The 21192-nt window shown below is 38.4% G+C and overlaps 1 protein-coding gene across 1 annotated transcript in view; it reads right to left on the bottom strand.

The window, feature by feature from the left end:
- Window positions 1–20833, bottom strand: part of ARMC2 (armadillo repeat containing 2) — a 37330-nt gene extending 16497 nt beyond the window's left edge. Inside the window, exons 1-10 of the mRNA XM_035109278.2 lie at window positions 20620–20833; window positions 16405–16543; window positions 12507–12763; window positions 11783–11855; window positions 10923–11094; window positions 9548–9752; window positions 4242–4318; window positions 3108–3194; window positions 2017–2192; window positions 560–662 (exon numbers count right to left, since the gene is read on the bottom strand). Of these exons, the coding sequence (XP_034965169.1) occupies window positions 560–662; window positions 2017–2192; window positions 3108–3194; window positions 4242–4318; window positions 9548–9752; window positions 10923–11094; window positions 11783–11855; window positions 12507–12724 (1111 nt within the window). The 5' untranslated portion in view covers window positions 12725–12763; window positions 16405–16543; window positions 20620–20833. The remainder of the gene's footprint in view (window positions 1–559; window positions 663–2016; window positions 2193–3107; window positions 3195–4241; window positions 4319–9547; window positions 9753–10922; window positions 11095–11782; window positions 11856–12506; window positions 12764–16404; window positions 16544–20619) is intronic.
- Between the last annotated feature and the right edge of the window lie 359 nt (window positions 20834–21192).

Below are 21192 nucleotides of genomic sequence, written 5' to 3'. Positions count from 1 at the left end.
GACAGCCTGCTGTACCTGCCCCCCCCAAAAAAAAACCTGTTCTGAAAAGGAACAGGGCTGGGATGAGGGGCTACAGTATCAGGGAGGGAGCTTGGGTGAGCAGAGCTCTGATTCACACAAGCTACCACCACCCAATTTTAGAGTGTACATATGCAAGACTTTAAGCAATCAAAATGAGGCATCTTCTATTTATGTTACTGATTACCTTCTGGGATCAAATACATTCACAATCTTCAAGACAGCAGGCTGGCTGGCTGAATATAGATAGAATATAGAATATAGTTGTGGTTTATTTGAGATCAAAAGTTTAAAATAAAAACTTTCCTCCATCCTTGAAGTATCAAAGGCAGACATACCTGGATACTGAATAGTGTGGGAAATTCATAGTGCTTTATTGCTTGGGGGGAGGGGGGAAGCAATCTAAAATCAAAATGCAGCCTGGAAATCATGTCTGCATTCATGCTTCATTTCTAGACTGCTCCATTTCCCCAACAAATTAAATGTGTATTTTCTCTGTAAAACATGGTTACAGCCATGGTAGAATTTCTATGATACGTACCCAATATTTGGTCATGTTGAATGATGGAATCATTTTTTTCATTTCTGCTTATTTTAAATACCAGTTTGCAGACATTAAGCAGATTCTTTCCACTTACTTTCAGCTGCAAATAAAACAGGAAAAAAGCAACATCAGTGCAATCAAATACTTGATGGGGAAATGTGTTTTAAACAGACAGGATCAGTGTGTCAAAAAAGTGCAGGAAGGGCTTGATGGGTTCCCAAAAATCTTTAAACTATGGTTTAGGAAGCTGGGGTTGTTACATCATAACTGGCTGTCTGGCATAATTAATCACAGAGTTCTCAGGCTCTCCTTTCCTAACTGTGCTCTTGAATTCCTGGGCAAAAGTGATATGACTCCTCCTTCTCCAAACAAGCACACACACATATAAAGGCGCACGCACCCATTGGTCATTAGTGAAAAATTGAAGGCATGCATGAAATGCTACCGGTACACAAAAATTTAATCAGGCATAACACAGGATAAAGGGCACAATTCAAACCATTTATGCTATTTTTAAGATCCACTGTTTTTGGTGTGAGAGATTTAAGCATGAGCTTAATGCTCCCATTGATTTCAATGAGACTTTAACCCAGGCATCCCCAAACTTCGGCCCTACAGATGTTTTGGACTACAATTCCCATCTTCCCCGAACACTGGTCCTGTTAGCTAGGGATCATGGGAGTTGTAGGCCAAAACACCTGGAGGGCCGCAGTTTGGGGATGCATGCTTTAACCTTTCATGGGTATTATATGTTAAAAGCATAGAAACCAAAAGGCAACTAAAATACCTGTTTATAATAATGTGCTTAAATCACAGAGAATTCTACAGATGTGCCTAATTTTACCTGTATTGCACTCATGATTCTGTATGCAAATGTGTTTCATCTCTTTCCCCCCAATATTTTCAATGTGGAATAAGAGCCTATGATACATAGAGCAGTGAGAGAACCACTGGATTTTTTCCAGATCCTTTGGATTTTTTAATCAGAGATTTCATTTTTTTTTTGTGGGTTGCATTTTGATGGCATATTTCTGACAGGAAGTTTCTGTGGCTTTACTTAACAATGTAATACATCCGATTCACTCGAGATATGCTTATAATTTTCCAGTTTGATGCATAGCACAGCATTAACAGACAAATATTCTGGATATTCTGGTGCGCTAAAACCAATAATACAAAACATATATTTGGGACACCATGTAGCAATGCAGATTTTTGTTTTAATAGGGCAATTATTAAAAATCATATGCTCACAGGATTTGTATATCAGACTTATAAAACTATATTAATCCAGCATTTTTTAACTTTTGGTTTAACTCTGTGTGTTCTCTTTTGTGAAAAGTTGTTGTGTTTCTTGATACTTAGGATCCATCATACAATTTCACACAAACAGGGAGCTTAAAGCACATACAAAACATCACATTGCACCATGATCCCTCCACAGTTCAACTTACGCCTAGAATAATTTTTGCAAGTTTGAGGCCAAGCGGATCTGAAGCAATGTCAACTAATTTGTATAAAGTCTTCAGAAGCAAATTTCGTCTTTTAAATCGCTTGCGAAGCATATTTCCTTCCTCCAAGGTCTTATAGAGAATAGTACAGGCATGGCAAAGTCTTTCTACGTTGTCCTCTATTTGATATGGAAAAGAATAAAGCAACATCAATTACCAAAAAATTTCAGAGTCACCAAGAGAAAACAAAACCATAAATTGACTAAAAGGAAAAGCGATACAGAGATACTGTATAAGAAACTCAGTATCAAGCATGATTAAAAAACTGTAGCTTAAACCTGAAACCTTTAGGTCAGTGGTGAGGAATCTCCAGCCCACGGGCCTAATTAGGCCCATCAGCTCTCCCCATTTGGTCTGTAATGCCATTTTGGCCAAGCTGCGCCCACCTGCCCTATTCATAGATCCCATATACTGTACAGTATGATGCCATATGTGGTGCAGGTAAAGATTTGGCTTAGTCAAAAGGGGTATGCGGGCACCACTGATCAGCTGATTGACAGCACTTGCAAAGCACCTCAGGTGCTGTGAAGCCCTATGCACAAAGCTTTGCAACCTTCAATGACCAGCTGATCCTTGGAACTTGCAAAACATTGTGCATAGTGTTCTACAAGCTCTGACGATAAGCCTTGTGGGTTATGCTGTTGCCCCCCTGGTTCAATTTCACACCATGCAGGCAAAAGCAGGTCACCTGATATCATTGTGATCTGCATCAGCTGAATGTCATCAGCATTCTGATAGCACACTGCCCAAATCTCCTGATGACCACTCCCAGTGGCTTCATGTACATGTTAAATAGCATTGTGGGTAATACAAGAGAGGTTTCTTAAACTTGTGGATAATTTCCCCCCACCTCAAATCTGAAATGGCAATCCTGATCATAGTGCTAAAAAGGGGATGTGGATCACCCCCTCAACCACAGGCCACAATATATTACCAATGCAAGAACATTAATTGGAATATCAATTACTGGGAGTAAGTACTGGAAAATCTGTTTTGTAAAAGTCATAACAAGTATCATAGAAACTATTATGCACCAGACTCTAATTCATGTAGAATTGGTAAAATTTTCATATTCCAGTAGTTTTCTTCCTCTTCTGTCTCAATAGCTTCCAAAGTATTTTCTGAAATTTGAAAACATATTATTGAGTGATCACACATTGAAACTTACACTATATATGTAAAACTGATTTTAAAACTACAACCATATTAATACTTTAGAATGTGTAAATGAGTGGAATCTTAACAATCTAAACTACAGTATCTGCCTAAGCAAAAAAGAAATATTTAAGGTTATTATTTTCAACTACCTCAATGTATGTTTGGGGGTTTTCTTTTGTTTTTTTAAGGAAACTTAAACAACAAAAATTGACAAGTTGAACAAAATGTCTTGGTGGTTTGTCGGTCATAACCACATCTTTGCAGTCTGGTCAGAGAAATGACATTGGCTTGCATTTATTGGCTGCTGTTCTTAGTATGTAAATACAAAAGCCTTAGCAACACTGAAAGTCGAACCCTTCCAAGCTTAGTGTTTCAACATTTTTGCAGAAGCAATGGGAAAGAAATACACTAAGCTTTACATATAAGTGAATCACTCTAACAGGTTCTTAGCATTGTAAAATACTAATCTATGTCAATCTGTACTAAATGAGAATATATACTGGGCAGCTGCATACGAATTCTAACCACTGCTCGAATATCATAATACTGAGTGGTGATGTACTTTTTCAGCTTTTGAATGCTCCATTAAAAATACTTTTGTAATGGGTTGCTTCCAATATGCTTGTTTAGCAAATTAAGAGTACCAGGCAGGCTGAATCACTTCTAGCCCAGTGTTTAATTAGAAGGGAACACTCAAAAATTATATACGCAAGTGAAACAAATTTAAAGGCTATTTCAAATTTTAGGTGTAGGTTATATTTTTGGTTAGAAAATAAATAAAACAGAACATCATGTCTATTCAGAAACTTGACACAATGCAGCAAGGTGTGAAAGCTGGCATGGTGCAACTTTCAGAATAAAAACAGCTTTATTAAAAAAAATCAGATGCTTACAACTATGGATATCACTTATTAGTTTTCTAAATGCAAAGATGCAATCCAGCAGTGTACAAGAAAGAAACCCAGTTATTTTTAAATAAAATCTATGCTCAACCAAACTATGTGATGTACCTGACGCAGATGCAGACTTAGTCCACTCAGTGTTTTCTAGGCATGTTGAAGGACTTTCTTGCCCGTTAACCTGGTCACTTAAAAATGGGAGATGAGCTTAACACAGAGAAAACTGTAGGTACACATCAACATCACATACATAATAGCACTTTCAGCTTTCCATGCACCCAACTGGGAAAGTTATTTTTGGTAAATTGAAAGTTCACCTCAGTGCTGGTAGAACTTTACCAAATCATCCCCCAGGAAAATGCACACACTGTAGTCTCAGACTCTGGGGTTTTTGCAGCAACCCAAACTAGAACATAAACGCCAACTTTCTGATAAACTGGAGAGTTGGGCCCTCCCCCCCCAGCCCAATTACTTCCTATTATCTGATTGGGACTACCAACCATAACTCACAATCAGAGTATCAATGCAGAGGCTGCCAAGTGTTGACACTGAGAAACTTCTTGGCCTAAGTTAACTCCCCACAATCAGTTTGGGAATCTTAGAGCAGGAGTCTGTCTGCTCTGTCCAGTGTTAACTAAGCAAAAATAGCCAAATAGCCATAGGTTTATTTATATCTTCTGGTGCATGCTGCAATTAAACCGTCAGCCACAAGAGGCCGCCATTATTGAACATAAAATACTGTACTGTACTTTTTCTATTCAAGACTGAGTGAATCAACAGTACAAAGGACTTTGCTGTCATGAAATAATGAAGTGAATCTAAATGTTAGCCTTAAATTCTACTAATGATACTTTCTTAGAGCAACTGGTGCTCATGCAAAATGTATATATTAACATCTGATCTTCAAAAAAGGTATACATTTTATATTTTCAACAGAAAATATCAGGTAGAATTTATTTATTTTTTACAAAAAAACCTGTTTGCTTTGAAATATTCTTCTATCATTTCCAAAACACTCAAGTGTCTGTGAATTCTCATTCTCAATTAAGATTTCCACAAAACAACCATACATCCATCTCACCCTTAAAATCCCCACATTTGTTGGTGCTTGTGAGATAAAGACAATTCTCTTAATTATGAGGAGTGATTATCTAATCATCCCATTATGCATATTAAGCTTTTTAAACCAACTTGGGAAGGCTTTGATGTGAAAGGTGGCATACAGTACTTTTAAAGAAACAAGAGTTCTGCTTGAATTTCAATGGTCTCGTGGTAGTTTGGGGGAGACAAAATGTTAATATGAAGCAACATTTACAGCCAGTGAATCCACTGGGCAGTTCTTATGGCTAGAAGTTCATGTCTAAGTTACTATCAAATTCCAGGAAAGGGGACACAAGGTTTGGAAAAAAGGGGGGGGGAACTAGAGCAGAAGCTTACGGTATGTTTGAATTATATAGCTTTTTTTTAGCTCCCATGGGATTTTATACAACTCATACTTATGAGTAGGACAATTGATTTCATTGGGTCTACTTTGACTTAGTTAGAGACAACCTTATAACTGTAAGCATGTATCTGAATAACATGGACATATGAAAAATTAAAGGTGCCTATTACATAGAGCAGTGCTTTTGTCAGTGTAAATACTAGAATTTAAAGAGCATCAATCCACTTACATACGGTTTTAATCCTACATACTTTGCTACCATAATTAGGCATTGTCAAATCATATTCACTAAGCACAGCGAAAATGAAGTAGAACAATCTGCCTCAAAACTGGAGGGCATGTAAACAACTAGTATTCAAAAGTAATATGGATAAGAAAAAGTGAAAACGTGCCGATAGAGATAAATCAGTTTAGGTGAATGTAAATAAATTTAACTGCAACAGTAATTCTGTGGAGTAAGTGACAAATTATTTGAGTATACCTGAAAATTTAACAATTATCACTCTGTGTGAGGCATAGTCTCATCAATTATGAAGAACGGTAGATGCAAACCCTTTGCAAGCAAGTATTCACTTGGGGATGAAAACTAATTTCCAGCCCTGCTGCCATACAAAATGAGCAGAATGAAAGCAAATTTGGAAACGCTCAATACATTTTTACAGCCCATGGAATCTGTTATACAAAATATTTTAGTATGAAGGGACATAAATCAGCTTAGGATGAAAATTAAGTATATTCTTTCCTTTATATCTGCCTCCTTCCACCAACTTGCCCTCCCCCCACTTTTCCTATTAAATTTCAAGTGCCCTATGTTTGGCATCCCACTCTGCATCCATTCCTCATTGCCTTTCAATCTCTTTCCTTTTGTTTGCTCTTTCCAATATACCGTAGAATGTGCAGACTTGTCCAGGACAGAAGCTGTTTTCCAATACCTACATTCTAAACTGTTAGAATTGGTTATCAAATTACTTTCTCAGGCTCAGTATTAAAGAAATTTTAGCTGATAATATTACTCTGAAATATTACTATGAAACATATTGCAATAAACTCAAGTGTACTGAAGCACTGTTGTTGTTTATTCGTTTAGTTGTGTCCGACTCTTCGTGACCCTATGGACCAGAGCACACCAGGCACTCCTGTATTGCACTGCCTCCCGCAGTTTGGTCAAACTCATGTTGGTGGCTTCGCACTGTCCAAACATCTCGTCCTTTGTCATCCCCTTCTCCTTGTGCCCTCCATCTTTCCCAACATCAGGGTCTTTTCCAGGGAGTCTTCTCTTCTCATGAGGTGGCCAAAGTATTGGAGCCTCAGCTTCAGGATCTGTCCTTCCAGTGAGCACTCAGGGCTGATTTCCTTCAGAATGGATAGGTTTGATCTTCTAGCAGTCCATGGGACTCTCAACAGTCTCCTCCAGCCCCATAATTCGAAAACATCAATTCTTTATGGTCCAGCTCTCACTTCCGTACATCACTACTGGGAAAACCATAGCTTTAACTATACGGACCTTTGTCGGCAAGGTAATGTCTCTGCTTTTTAAGATGCTGTCATTAAAATGTTTGTCATTGCTTTCCCCCCAAGAAACAGGCGTTTTTTAATTTCATGACTGCTGTCACCATCTGCAGTGATCATGGAACCCAAGAAAGTAAAATCTCTTACTGCCTCTTTCTTCCCCTTCTGTTTGCCAGGAGGTGATGGGACCAGTGGCCATGATCTTAGTTTTTTTGATGTTGAGCTTCAGACCATATTTTGTGCTCTCCTCTTTCACCCTCATTGAAAGGTTCTTTAATTCCTCCTCACTTTCTGCCATCAAGGTTGTGTCATCTGCATATCTGAGGTTGTTGATATTTCTTCCGTCAATCTTAATTCCGTCTTGGGATTCATCCAGTTGAGCCTTTCACATGATGAATTCTGCATATAAGTTAAATAAGCAGGGAGACAATATATAGCCTTGTCGTACTCCTTTCCCAATTTTGAACCAATCAGTTGTTCCATATCCAGTTCTAACTGTAGCTTCTTGTTCCACATAGAGATTTCTCAGGAGACAGATGAGGCGATCAGGCACTCCCATTTCTTTAAGAACTTGCCATAGTTTGCTGTGGTTGACACAGTCAAATGCTTTTGCATAGTCAATGAAGCAGAAGTAGATGTTTTTCTGGAACTCTCTAGCTTTCTTCAAAATCTAGCTTACACATCTGGGAGTTCTTGGTCCACATACTGCTTAAGCCTGCCTTGTAGAATTTTAAGCATAACCTTGCTAGCGTGTGAAATGAGCTCAATTGTGCGGTAGTTGGAGCATTCTTTGGCTCTGCCCTTCTTTGGAATTGGGATGTAGACTGATATTCTCCAATCCTCTGGCCACTGCTGAGTTTTCCAAACTTGCTGGCATATTGAGTGTAGCACCTTAACAGCATCATCTTTTAAAATTTTAAATAGTGCAGCTGGAATACCATAAATATCAGTATATTTTTTCATTGCAATCATCTAACAAAGGCTCAGAATCCATGTTTTAGAGAATGTAGCAGAAAGTCTGCATCCAATACCCTAGCCACGTTTTTGTTTGTTTTTTGTTTGGAAGCTTCATTAGTTGTCATTATTGTTAAACAAAATAATGTTCCTATAAACAATGCAAACAAATGTGGCATCAATCTTTGAGAAAGAGGTACAAGAGGCTTAAAATACAGCCTAGACAAGAATGATAGTTTCAACCCCGGGTCCTGTATGTTTAGATCCATAAAGAGTATTTGGCAGAGGGGCAGCGATTTGCTGCTGTCAGGAAAGGGGGCATAGGAAGTATTCCTTAATTTCGTAAACAGTTGTCTACCACTTTTTAAACATTTTACAATTTACAACAGCAGGAAGCACAAAGTTTGGCGCTAAGATTCCTAACACCAATGCAAGAGGAAACCGTTTGATCCTTTGATAGATTAGGAACTAGTTTTCCTTACTGCACCAGCAGATAAAGCTAAAAAGCACTTGCCAAGGGGAGAAGCAAGCCAATGTCTTTTTAGGGGGCCGGCAATTGAACCAGGAATAAAGAAATACAATAAAATTTAATGAAGATTAAAATTAAACATACATACACACACAAATTTGGGTCGCTTCATTCAAAATCCCTGGGGGAAAATAGTAATATTATTATTAGTTTTGAGTAAAATACCCCTGGATGGTTAAGTCCAGTCAAATTTAACTATGGGGTGCAGCGCTCATCTCCACTTTCAGGCTGAGGGAGCCAGTGTTTCTTCACAGAGAGCTTTCCGGGTCATGTGGCCAGCATGACTAAACCGCTGCTGGAGCAACGGGGCACTATGATGGAAGCCAGAGCACACGGAAACGCTGTTTACCCTCCCACCACAATGGTACCTATTTATCTACTCACACTGGCATGCTTTCAAACTGCTGGGTGGCAACATTATTTGAAAGATTTGTTTCATTTATAACTATCAGTAACTGGAGAGTTACTAAGAATTCCAAATAGTAGCATATTTTACAGGAGGAATTTGAACACTGTTATCATCTTTAATATGTAGAATCATTTTTTTGCCATTTAGTTGAAAAAGAATGTTTTTATTTGGCCTCTAGCATACCTTAATTTTTGAGCAATAGCTATGGACCAGATTTAACTACTGTATACCATAAATCCTTGTTTAATCCTTCTTAAATATATCCATTTTCTTGTTATAACCATCATGATGGCAAACAGTGGTGTAGTGCCATGAAGCCACCCTCCCGACAGCGATACCACTGTCACCTGGGACACGGGGAAGGGAAGTGAGATCAGTGCTGTGTTGGTGCATTGCTGGAGCCAACACAGCCCTTCTGCATCCAGTGCCATCCTGCACCCTTGCACCATCCCTGTAAGCAACAGTGATGCTGATGTCAGTAGCGTGGCTCCATGACAGCAGTGCAGCACACCAATTGCTCCCACTTTTAAATGTGTTGTGTGAAAATACCTGAAGATAAATAAAATACTGACCTTTGATTGCTGCACTGAGGTGAAGGCGAAATGTCTGTCATTTGTGAATATACTTCTTCCCCTTCTACCTTATTTTGATGCTCTTTGTATGTTAATGGGATACACTTCTCCTTAAAGGTCAACTGGACAGTCAGGTTTTGACTTTCATCTCTAGTTCCTGAACTATCACACATGGTAGGATGATCTTCAAAATTCAGTGTCTTACCTGTTTTAACAAAATGGTTAAAGTGTTCTTATAAAGGAAACATACAGAAAGATGTCCTTAAAAGGATAGCTAGTCTTCTGAAATATTACTATTCACATTGTAATAACAGTCCTTGCTAGCTGGCATTAACTAAAATAAGAGAAATCTGTATAAAAGGAACTGATGCAGGCTGGTATTCTTTTCTAAAGACACATGAACTCCTAATGACATCTTTATTCATAAGAGCTCAACCTTTCTACTGTAAAGAAACTTTTATTCCTAAACTAAGTGAAAATGTTTTATATACTGCAGCATCAGTAGTAAGATTAGGTTAAAGAAGCACACTCAAATTTAATAGTTTTCCTTTCTTCCCAAAGGACAAAGCAGTGGAAATATGCTTTCGTCATGGATGCTTTAGCTGAAATAATATTTCTGGATACAAGGAGGTTGGACTAGATGACCCTCAGGATCCCTTCTAACTCTACAATTCTATGATCCCACCCCCTTGATTGAGAAGTAATCCCCTCTACCTTCTTATATAGTATAGAAATCAAGAACTACGTATTGTATCCACCTATATATAAATGGATGTGCTCCAATCTAACTACCTGGCATGCTCCCCTCCCATGCTGTGAAGCCAATAACTACCGCAGCTCCACCAGCCTCATATTTCATATTAAAAACAACACTATTTCCGATCACATCATTAGCATCTTGCACAGTTTGGCCCTTAGGATCCACACCAATGTATGAAAAGACATTTCATTTCGGATGAACTGCAAACTAAACCACTGGACCTTAAGAGAAGGGCCATAGATCAGTAACGGAGCATCTGAAATGGAGGTGGCAGGTTTCAAGTTCAATCATGGGCATCTCCAGGAAGGGGAGGGAGAGAACTCTGCCTGAAATCCTGGAGATCTGCTGCCAGTCAGTGTAGACAATATAGAGCTAGACAGATCAGTGGTCTGAGACAGTATAAGGCAGCTTCCTATGTTCCTATGACTGCAAGCTAGGACTGCTGGAGCAGTAGATTTTCTGCATTAGCTGTGGGTTGGACTAGGGGACCTTTGAGATGCCTTCAAACTCTATGACTATGGAATCCAATTGTTCAGTTAGGCTGACTTTAATATATTTTATAATCTGAGTTCTTACAAAAGCTTGGTAAAAAGGATTAAATAGAAACATACTTACTCTCATTGGGAAGTAGTATTTTATCTGGGAGAAGGTTTCCATAAGATGCGGTTCTAAACAAACGTGCACGAGCATTGCTGATTCTCCTAATTTCCTCTGAATCTATTGGTGATTTAGGAGGTGAAATATGATGCTCCTCATTATTCCTGGGTGATGACAGCAACTTTGGCTTCTGTTACAAGAAAAGTTCTAATTTAACATACAGCCACTTGTAAGAATCAGAAGAGGGAGGTTATTAACATTATGGGTCTTGCCATAATCTATTTATTGACAAATTTCTTCTCGTAATAGTTTTCCCTGAGCAAGAAGTTCCACTAAGCTTAAGTCAGTTTGTTTACTACTACATCTTATTTTCCTGGTAAATAATAGGACTTGACTCTGAGGTCTTAAGTGAATTCACAAAGGAACAGATACTCCGAAGGATAATCTTGTTACAGACCACTGTAGTGAAATTCCACAAAACTTATTTACACACATTTCCAAAGATGGTTTTGGAAAGAAGGGGGGTGGGGGAAGCAAGACACAGATGCTTCAGCATCAGCCTATATAATTTTACCTCCAATGGATAGGACTAGGGATATGCCACAATTCCATGAGACTGCAGAACAAGCACAGAATGTGGTAGTGGGCACAAATTCACTTTCCTGATAATCTAATTGTAAAAAGAAAGTTCCTCCTGTGCTGTGTAAGAAATGCTTGCAGAGACCTAAGAAGCCAGAGAGACAGCTGGAAAAGTCTTAAGTGATGGAAAGTGGCCTTAAGTGTCAATCTGCATAAGTTTGCAGAAGGCAGTCTTTCTTGGCACATAATTTTAATGGAGCACAGAATACACAAAGCCCTGCTAAAAAAATAATACATACATGGTCCAGTGGGCTTAGACGTGCACAAGAGACAGGCCTTGATTCGACCCATTCAAAGCTGGAAGCATGGAGACTGGAATGAAAAACAGAACATATTAATTAAATGTGTAGATAACATGTTTTTCTCCACAAAGTACTTTCTATGTGCATACTAATGGAGTGAAAATTCTACTTCTGCAAAATTGCTTTACTGAAAATCGCTTTTTTGGAATGCAAAATAAAACACAGGTTAGAGAAGATATTAAGAAAATAAAGGGGCAAGTATATGTCATGGTGCCTATTCTACTTACTCAATGGCACAAGGAATAATGCTGCCTTATTCCGAGTCCCCTCTATGCTGGCTACTGAGCAGCTGTAATGGCAATCCATATTGTGATAGTGTTTCTCTTTTAGAAGCAATTCCTTTGGGAATGTCAAAATCAACAAGAGCAGGAGATGACACATCCAGAAAGCAAATGAGAGGTGCTTCAGCTTCCTACACATCAAACCTAATAATAGTTTGGGGTTGACAGTGAATACTTCTTTTCTTTTTAAAAGTTGTCAGAAACACTTCAATTATTTCTAGCCAAACTTCTTATCAGCTACATCCATACAGCAGGAAGCATGTACTCCCTACCAAAATAGATGGACAATTTTATACCTGTGTTTTTATACTTCTCTAATCCACCTGAATCCCATTGACACGGAATGTAGGGTTATAGCCCTTCCCTCCAAAACTCCATACCTAAAAGCAGAAGGTGGTCTATTTTCAGGTGTTCTTGAAGATGCAGATCCAAAAAGCTTCCTTTGCTCCTCCCTTGGTGTGAACGGTCTTTGAGTTCTTAAAATCCTTAGTGTATTTCTTGCTTCGTTTATTATCTCGGCACTGGTCTTCTGGACAGCTAACGGGGGCTTATAGAAACCTTCTGAATATTCTACATTTTTGTTCTTTGAGGGCTTCATTTTTCTGATAGAAATGAGTTTGCAGTAAGTACTCCAACACTGTGCAGAAGAGATGGGAAATATAAAACTTCTAGAAACTTGTTTGCAATGTCAGTATTTCAAGGTTCAGATCACACTCTGATGAACATCTAAGCCCTGTGTTTCCCACTGCATTGGTCATTAGTTCATGCTGCTCAGCCATCTGTCTGCACCACAGATTAGCATGGTCAGTCTACTCTGCATGGCAGCAGAAGCAGGATTCTACAGTGCTGCTTTGTTTCTGCTGTTATTGATATACAGTATTTGTGTCACTTCCTGCTACAATTAAAGTAACCAGCAGCACATGCAAGTGCAAATGCACCCTCAAGGCATCAAGACCATTATTAAATAAAACATTATTTCAGACAATCTCTGAATTCACAGGCATAGCCTTCTCCATCAGATATGCCTGTCTTTAAATAAATGCCTTAATAATAATAAATTATTGCTTTCAGAATCTAACATATTTATTTGCAATGTTATATGTGGCCCATGGTAAGATGTAAGATGAGCTTAATACACACATGAAGGTAATACTTATGTGATGGGGAAGGGAGTTGAAGAGGGCATTTTGTCTACAGTGTATTGTTTATATAGGATGACAAGCTGATTTTTTTTTGTCTTTTCAGTGCATTTCTGTAGTAAAGCTTACTGAACATTTTTTTTATATAAAATAAACTTTATTTCAATTTTGCAAACACAGATCACAAAAAAATTCATTTAACCAAAAACAAAAACAAAGCAAAACAAAATATAAGAAGATCATATTCCAGACAACAACAGAAAATTAAAAATAGAAAGAGAGAAGAAAAGGAAACTATATATATGTATGTATATATGTACACACATATATATAGAAAAGCAGAAAACATATAGACACTAGTTTGAAATGATATTCCATATCAATGGCCTTAGAACTTAACATAATAAATAATACAAATTAATATAACATAATATAACAGAAATCAACACCAATAATAATATAACAAATAAAATATCATACAAACTTAAGATTTGGGTTATAAATCCTAAGAAAAAGAAATAAAAGAGAGAATTATAGATTAAAAATTGAAGATTACAAATAGCTTCCCACTGTCCATACATCGCTTTATTTTCTAAGCTTACCAGATTCTTGCTTCTTTCTAGTTACCCTTAAATTCCTACTGCTATTTTTTATAATTGTTATTAATTTTTCCCTGTTTTCTTTTCAATATAGGCATATCACCAGATCTATGTTGAAATTCTCTTTTCTTAAATAGTCCTCTACCTGTTTCCATTCCTTGATACATTTCTGCTTGGGGATTTTTCTAATTGCTGTGGTCATTTTATCTAGATTCATGAACTCGACCAATTTCTCCTGCCACTCGTATATTGTCGGCATTTTTTCTCCCTTCCAATTTCTAGCTATCAGTAGCCTGGCCGCTGCACTAGCATATGATAATATATTTCTTTTTCCCTCAGGGATGCTTTCTGGGATCATATTCAACAAAAATAATTCAGGGTTTTTGGTGAACGTCATTTTCAACATTTTTTCCAATTTTTCATATACTCTGTTCCAGAATTCTTGAATCTTACCACACTGCCACCAGCAGTGGTAATAATTACCAATTTTCTCTTTGCATTTCCAACATTTGTTGGAATCATTTTTATATATTTTGGCAATTATAGATGTCATCTATAAACCAATTTAAGAATGTTCTCCTTGATACCTGGGCACGCCGTGAATTTTATCCCTTCCCTCCAGAGTCTTTCCCATTTATCGCTGTATATAGGTCTCCCTATATCTTGGGCCCAGCGTATCATCGTGGTTTTCACCACTTCATCCTTTAGTTCCCATTCGAGAAGATAAGCATATAACTTTGACATTGGTTTTTCTTTATTTTCCAATAATATCTCCTGCAATTTAGATTTGTTTTCGGTAAACCCAATTTTCAAATGTTTATTAAACAAACTTTGGATCTGGCCATAATGAAGCCAGCTCATACATTCGTGTTTTAACATTTGGTATGATTTTAATCTTAGTTGTTCTCCCTCTCTTTCTAGGATATCCGAGTACGTCGGCCATTTGCTCTGCCTGTATTTACTAAATAATGCGGTTACTTCCATGGGGGAGGCCCACCAGGGCGTTTTCGGCTCTAAAATGTTTTTATGTTCGTACCATATTTTTAATAAATATTTTTTGAAAACATGATTCGTAAATTCTTTATATCCTCCTTTTCCCCCCTCTAATAAATACTTATGCCATCCCTGAGTATTATTGAATCCTTCTATATCTAATATCTCTTTATTATCCAATTCTACCAACTCTTTTATCCACACCAGGCTTGCTGCTGCGTAATATAATCTTAGGTCTGGGACCCCCCATCCTCCCCTTTCTTTTATATCAGTCAACAGTTTGTATTGTATCCTTGGCTTTTTTCTTTCCCATATAAATTTACTCAAGCCTTTCCTCCATTTTTCAAATACCTCTTTTTTTCCCCACAATTGGGAGCATTTGGAATAAAAATAATAATTTTGGTAATACTACCATTTTGATTGCCGCTATCCTTGCAGATAATGTCATCTGTAGATTACTCCATCTTTCTAGCTCTCTCTCTATTTCTTTCCACTTTTTTTCATAATTATTTTCAAATAGGTTTATATTTTTGGCTGTAATTTCAATTCCCAAATATATTACCTTCTTCACAATTTCCCATCCTGATTTTTCTCTCAATTCTTTTTTTTCTTTTCTCTTAATTTTTTTGTGATAATTTTTGTTTTATTCATATTTATTTTAAAGCCCGATACTTTGCCATAATCATGTAAAGCTTTTTTCAGATGCCCGATTGTCTCTAGAGGATCCTCTAAGATTATGATGACATCATCTGCAAAGGCTCGCGTTTTATAGATGCTTCTACCCACTTTAATTCCTTTAATCATCTTATTTTCTTTTATTTCCTTCAATAGGCTTTCAATTGTTAAAATGAAGAGGAGGGGGGGAGAGTGGACATCCCTGCCGGGTGCCCCTTGATATTTCAATTTCTTCGGAGAGCTCTCCATTTATTATCAATATTCCTTACTGAACATTTTCTTCTTGCTCAGCAAAAAATCCGAGATAATAAATTAAATTTGAAAAATCCACTTGGGGTGTTATTGGGAGCTATTGGTATGCATGTGTGGGGGGTTGTTTAACAGAATAGAAGAGCAGTATTTGAACTCTATGGTCTCCTGGAGGACTTCCAACATACATTTAAGGCCATTTTGGAAAGTGTCCTGGATATTCCATCTGAACTATGTCAGAGTATCTCCTGTGTGATTTTCTAACTTCCGTCAGTATACAATTTATAACTTTACATTTTACAACTTCTACCTGCATTATACATGTGGTAGCTGCATTACTGGGGGACAAAAGCAGGTCACACACACTCAGATGATGGGCCAGGTGGCTGTGATCCCACTTTCCCACAACTTTAGAGCCCATTCAAAGATGCAGCTTTTGGAACCTGGGAGAGAATGATACTCTCAGATAACTCAAGTTTCCTTGCAGTACTGAAGTGCCAATGATTATTATCCTACTGCTTTATTATTAATGGCAAAGAAACAATGGAGAAGTACAGTGAGCACAGAACATCACTTACCAGTGGGAAGGAAGTCACACAAACATATGCACAAAAGATACTCACCAAAGGATTCACTGCTATGCACTTTCAGGGCCAAACACAACAGTTTCCTGACTCCATAGAAAACTTCATTAAATAACCATATAAACACCCACAAGCTGAAGATGTGGTAAATGCTACAATGATGATATCACAGCAGGATCTGAATGATAAAAAGAAAACATTTACTGTCAAAACAAACAAGACAAGTTATCAGTGCTATCTAGGGATTGTTCTAATAGAAAATGTAAACTGAAACTACAGCCAAAAAGAACAAACACTAATATCCTACACAAGACAGATCATCAACTTAAAAAATGCAAGCTCCAGACAGTCCATATCTCAATGAAATATTTATTCCACATTTGTGCACATTGGCACAACATGCCAATTCAATTTCTTTGTAGATAACCAACAAAAATCTAATCAAGAGTATTTATTGTTAATTTATTGCCTCTTCTGCATAAAAAGGCATGGCAGTTTGACTTCTAGTAAAAACTTCTCAGGACTTAAGTTTGCATAATGTGCTTCTTTCCAAACCACTTCTTTTTAAGCACAAACTCCACAGCCATTATTACATTCTTTCAAGGGACCCAAGCTTCCTATTGAACAGTAACTGGGACCTACTTCACACATGCATATACACACTTGATTTCTCTGTACTTGTTTAATGTACACTGGATGACTGGCAGGTGAATGTGGGTTTCTCAAACAGGTTGGTCTGCTATTATGGCTTTTCTCACTTAGAAATCATTTTAAAAGCATCTGAGAAACCTTCAACGGAATAGGCTGAAAACGACTGCTCTTAGGTATGCCAATTGGCCTCTGAAATTCAACATGCGAAAAACGCAGCTGGGAAACTACACATTCATTGAACGCTGAGCAAACTGGAGGGATTTATTGGCAGGAAGAACTTCCTGTCAGACCTTTTCATAACCATAGGCTGTGCCAACAAAGTTTTAAGTCTTTTAAGTTGTTAAGTGTTAAGTTCTTATTTCTTCTTACACTGACTTTCCTATAATGGTTAGGTGTATGTATGTGGAAATACATTTCAGTATATGGTGACCCAGTACACACATCACCCATGGCTCAGCATGTGGGCTCCTGAAGTGAAGGTCACGGCTGCTGTACTCCTCATTCAATCCTGCTGCTGCTGTGCTATCTGGGGCTAAGCTATGGTTCGGCTTTAGGCTCATCCACACTGTCATTTAATGTGGATAGTAAACTTCATATACTTCCATTAATTCTCTGTTGTCCATATGAACTCTCCTCCAAATCACTGCCTTCCCACACTTTCCCCTCCCTCAGCCTGGATTTTCTCATACCCTCTCCTTCAAATTAAAGGAAGGGAAAGTGTCATTTCCCTCTCCCCAAGGAATTCTCTAAATTTTTGTTCTGTAATGGGGGCATCTTTTAACATAATTGTTAGCTATCTAACCAAACTACAATACCCAGGGTTCCTTTGAGGAAGTCATGAGAGTTAAAATAGTGAGTGAACTATACAAATTTTTAGAGTAGATTAACAAACAAACCAATTTTCTAATCTGGAAAATTGCATCAGATATATTTTTGGTGAGTTGCTTTTGTTTATGTTTCTTTTTTGTTTCTTCTCTTCTATCACAAACTCCAAGCTGGAGTCATGATTTTGGCTTGTAAGTACTAACAGTTGGTTACATTTTAATTAAATAAGTGCTATAATCAAATGATAAATTAAGTTTGAGACAGGAATATAAACAGAAACAAAATCTTTCAGTTTCAATTTATATTATACTCCCTGTTGCACTGTGAAGTTTTAGAACATCTTAACAATTCCTATGTCGCTGGTCTCAGTCTTTGAAGAATGAGTCATTTCCTTCTACTTTAAAATCCTTACATTTTGCTCTAGAGATATACCATTTATTGGATTTTAATATTTGCTCTCTTTTAATTAAGTAACTGGCAACCTGGGAGACATGAATACATTCTGTACTGCAGCAGCAGCATAGCCAATGACAGGTTCTAATTAAGTTTCAATCAAATCTCCTTTCGATCTTAAATTGTCTGCCTTACAAGTACATTTATGATGGAGGCGTTGATTGCAGAGCCATAGTCAAGCCTGCAAACAGACTTTTATTTTTTTTTAAATCCTGTCTCCTCACTTACCACATTTTGACCAACTCTGCTCACAATGAAAAAGTTATGATTTATTCTTAGGATATGGCATAATTCCCTCAAAATAATAAAGCACACATTATTAAAAACATGCTCCTTCAGTATTTGTGTTTTATGTTTTATTTGAATAATGAAGAAGGCACATATCCTTAATCTGAATGGCATTCCTACCCTGTCAGAACCATCATGTCTTTGAAATAAAGACTAATCTGAATTCTGAAAAGAAAAAGAAAAGTAAGCAGCACATCAGAGCTGCTCCCCCCCCCCCCAGTGATTTGAAAAGATTAAAAATTCACAAAGAATAGTGCTGATAAGGTCTCAGGAAGGGAATTCAGGAGAGGGAGGAGGAAATTTGTGTTTTTCTTCTGTTGAAGGCCCCCTAAGGCCATTGCCAGAGGCATACCTAGGCCCCCTGGCACCCTAGGCAAGGAGCTAATAGTGCTGCCAGCTGGCCAGAGAGGAGGCCCTACAGGCCTGCTATGATGGAGTCAGAGTGGAAGGGTGTGATTAATATGCGCCCCTTGACCTGGGCCCTTGGCAAGGCCAACCTTACCAACACTTAGGTACACCCCTGGCTATCGCTGTCTATATAGCACTAGAGGATTTAGGTTTAGGGCTGCCTGCCTGGCATTCTCAACTCTCTTTTTTTAATAGCAGGGGTGAGGATGCTGGAAAATGTTAGGTGTGTCCCTTTCCCCTTTCTTTCATTCTGAAATATAGCAGTATAGTCCAAGGAAGGGAGTTTATTTTAACTCTAAAAGCATACACCACCACCGAATTCTAATCTCCCCACCCTCCAGAATACTTACTTTTTTATATATTTTAGTGTTGTAGTGTATGCCACTATAATACCCTGAGAGAGAGAGAGGGATATAAATGGCTTTAAACAAATAAGTTAATAAATAACTATAAACTGCTATTAAGCATGCCCATTTCTCTGCCTCCTTCTTCTACAAATTGATATCATTGCATTCCTATATCCTGAAAGCAAACATGTGCTTGTTGCACTGTATTTGGAGTGTGTGTTTTAGATTATTACAAACTTCTATATACATTTTTCAAAAAATTCTTTACCCAAACTAAATGAACAGGCATCAGTTGCCTAAGTTCACAATAAGTTAGGAACCAATTTAAGATAGCCAGAGTACAAAACAAATTATAAGATCATCCTTTTGTCTTCATTTGTCACAGTTTTCCAAACTCTTTTAAATAACAGTTTTCAGGCCTGGTGTAACTTGAGATATTCAGGTTATTCCTGAACCAATCACTGATACTTCAAAGGAATCAGAAGAATCAGGGCAGCTGGCACAACTTCCCCACCACAGTTGTTTTAAATGAATTTAAATGAATTTACTAGCTGGGGCTTTTCACAACCAACCACCCCCCGCCTTACACACACACACACACACACACACACACACACACACACACACTTCCTGAGCAGAAGCAGTCATATACAGTACACACAGGCTAGACAGTGTGGGATAACTTCAATACAGTATAGTTATACAGAAACAGGAACTCAGCTGCAAAGAAATACCACGTGATTTAAATAGTTCACAATTACTCCTAGGTTTGTGACCGACACAGCAGCCTTATGCGTATTATATTTTTGCACAGGCAAAATGTAGGACATTTATGTATTTGCTATTCACAACAATTCACACAAGCTGGTTCTAGAGAGAACCGAGTTGGTACTAGCATGGTGCTGCTTGTCTTTAAGGCTACATTTTCTACATATTTACCTATTTAACTTTCAGTATCTTCTAGGAACAGATGCATTTCTCACAACAACCAGCACACCTCCATCCCAATCCAAGGCGTGAGTGCAGGTGGGCACCTATGATGCCATCCGCCAAGAGGGTTGGCAGCCCAGGAAAAGTCCAGTAACTCACTCACACAGACAGACAGACGGAGGTATATAGGGGGAGAATCTAGGCAGTCAGCCCAGGAAGTCCTTAATTCCTGCTCCAGGCGGCATCCCGTTCCCTGGGAACCGACCAGGTAGCCTCGGTTACCATAGCAACCTCGCGCGCGCGCGCGCACAGAAACCCTACTTAGCTGCCCACTTCCTCCGACTCCCCACACCTTGGGTTCCCCGTGTCCTCCAAGCTACTGAAGGGAAGAAATGTATCCGAGATCCTGCGAGGGAAGGACGGTCGACGCGTCAGCCGCTGCTGCCTTTTCTGCTCCCGTCGCAGCCGGTGCACCGTAAGAGTGGGCAGCCGGCGCCTCCGTCGTCGGTACTGGGCATGCTCGGAAAAACTGCGCATGCTCTGTAGCAGCGGCCGAAGCATTTGCCCTTATCCCGTCTCGAGCTACTTCCGCGTTGTTGTTTTTTCATACGGCAACCTGTCTTGGCGGGCGAGCAGGCGGGGCTGGTCTGCCACAAAAACGACATCGTTGTATTCGTCCATGCTAACTGTGCTGGGTGGGAAGTCATTTATTAGCGCTCAAGTTCAAATAGGCACAACATTGCCGCTGCTTCTGCTGAATTGTTCCCTGGCAGCATCGTTACTCTGCCCTGCATCGTATTACAAAGTCAGCTCTGTGCCCACGCCTTACATCAGTTCACTAGGGGTTTCCACAGCGATGCCTTGACCGGCGCAACAGACTTTAGCCCCATCTTAATTGAAATAGTTTGTTTTTCTTCCTTGCTCA

This window comes from Zootoca vivipara, chromosome 3 (assembly GCF_963506605.1).
Source record: "Zootoca vivipara chromosome 3, rZooViv1.1, whole genome shotgun sequence".
In the NCBI taxonomy this organism is placed as follows: Eukaryota; Metazoa; Chordata; class Lepidosauria; order Squamata; family Lacertidae; genus Zootoca; species Zootoca vivipara.
Note: the sequence above shows the minus strand (reverse complement) of the source record. Positions and strands in the feature narration are given on the sequence as shown.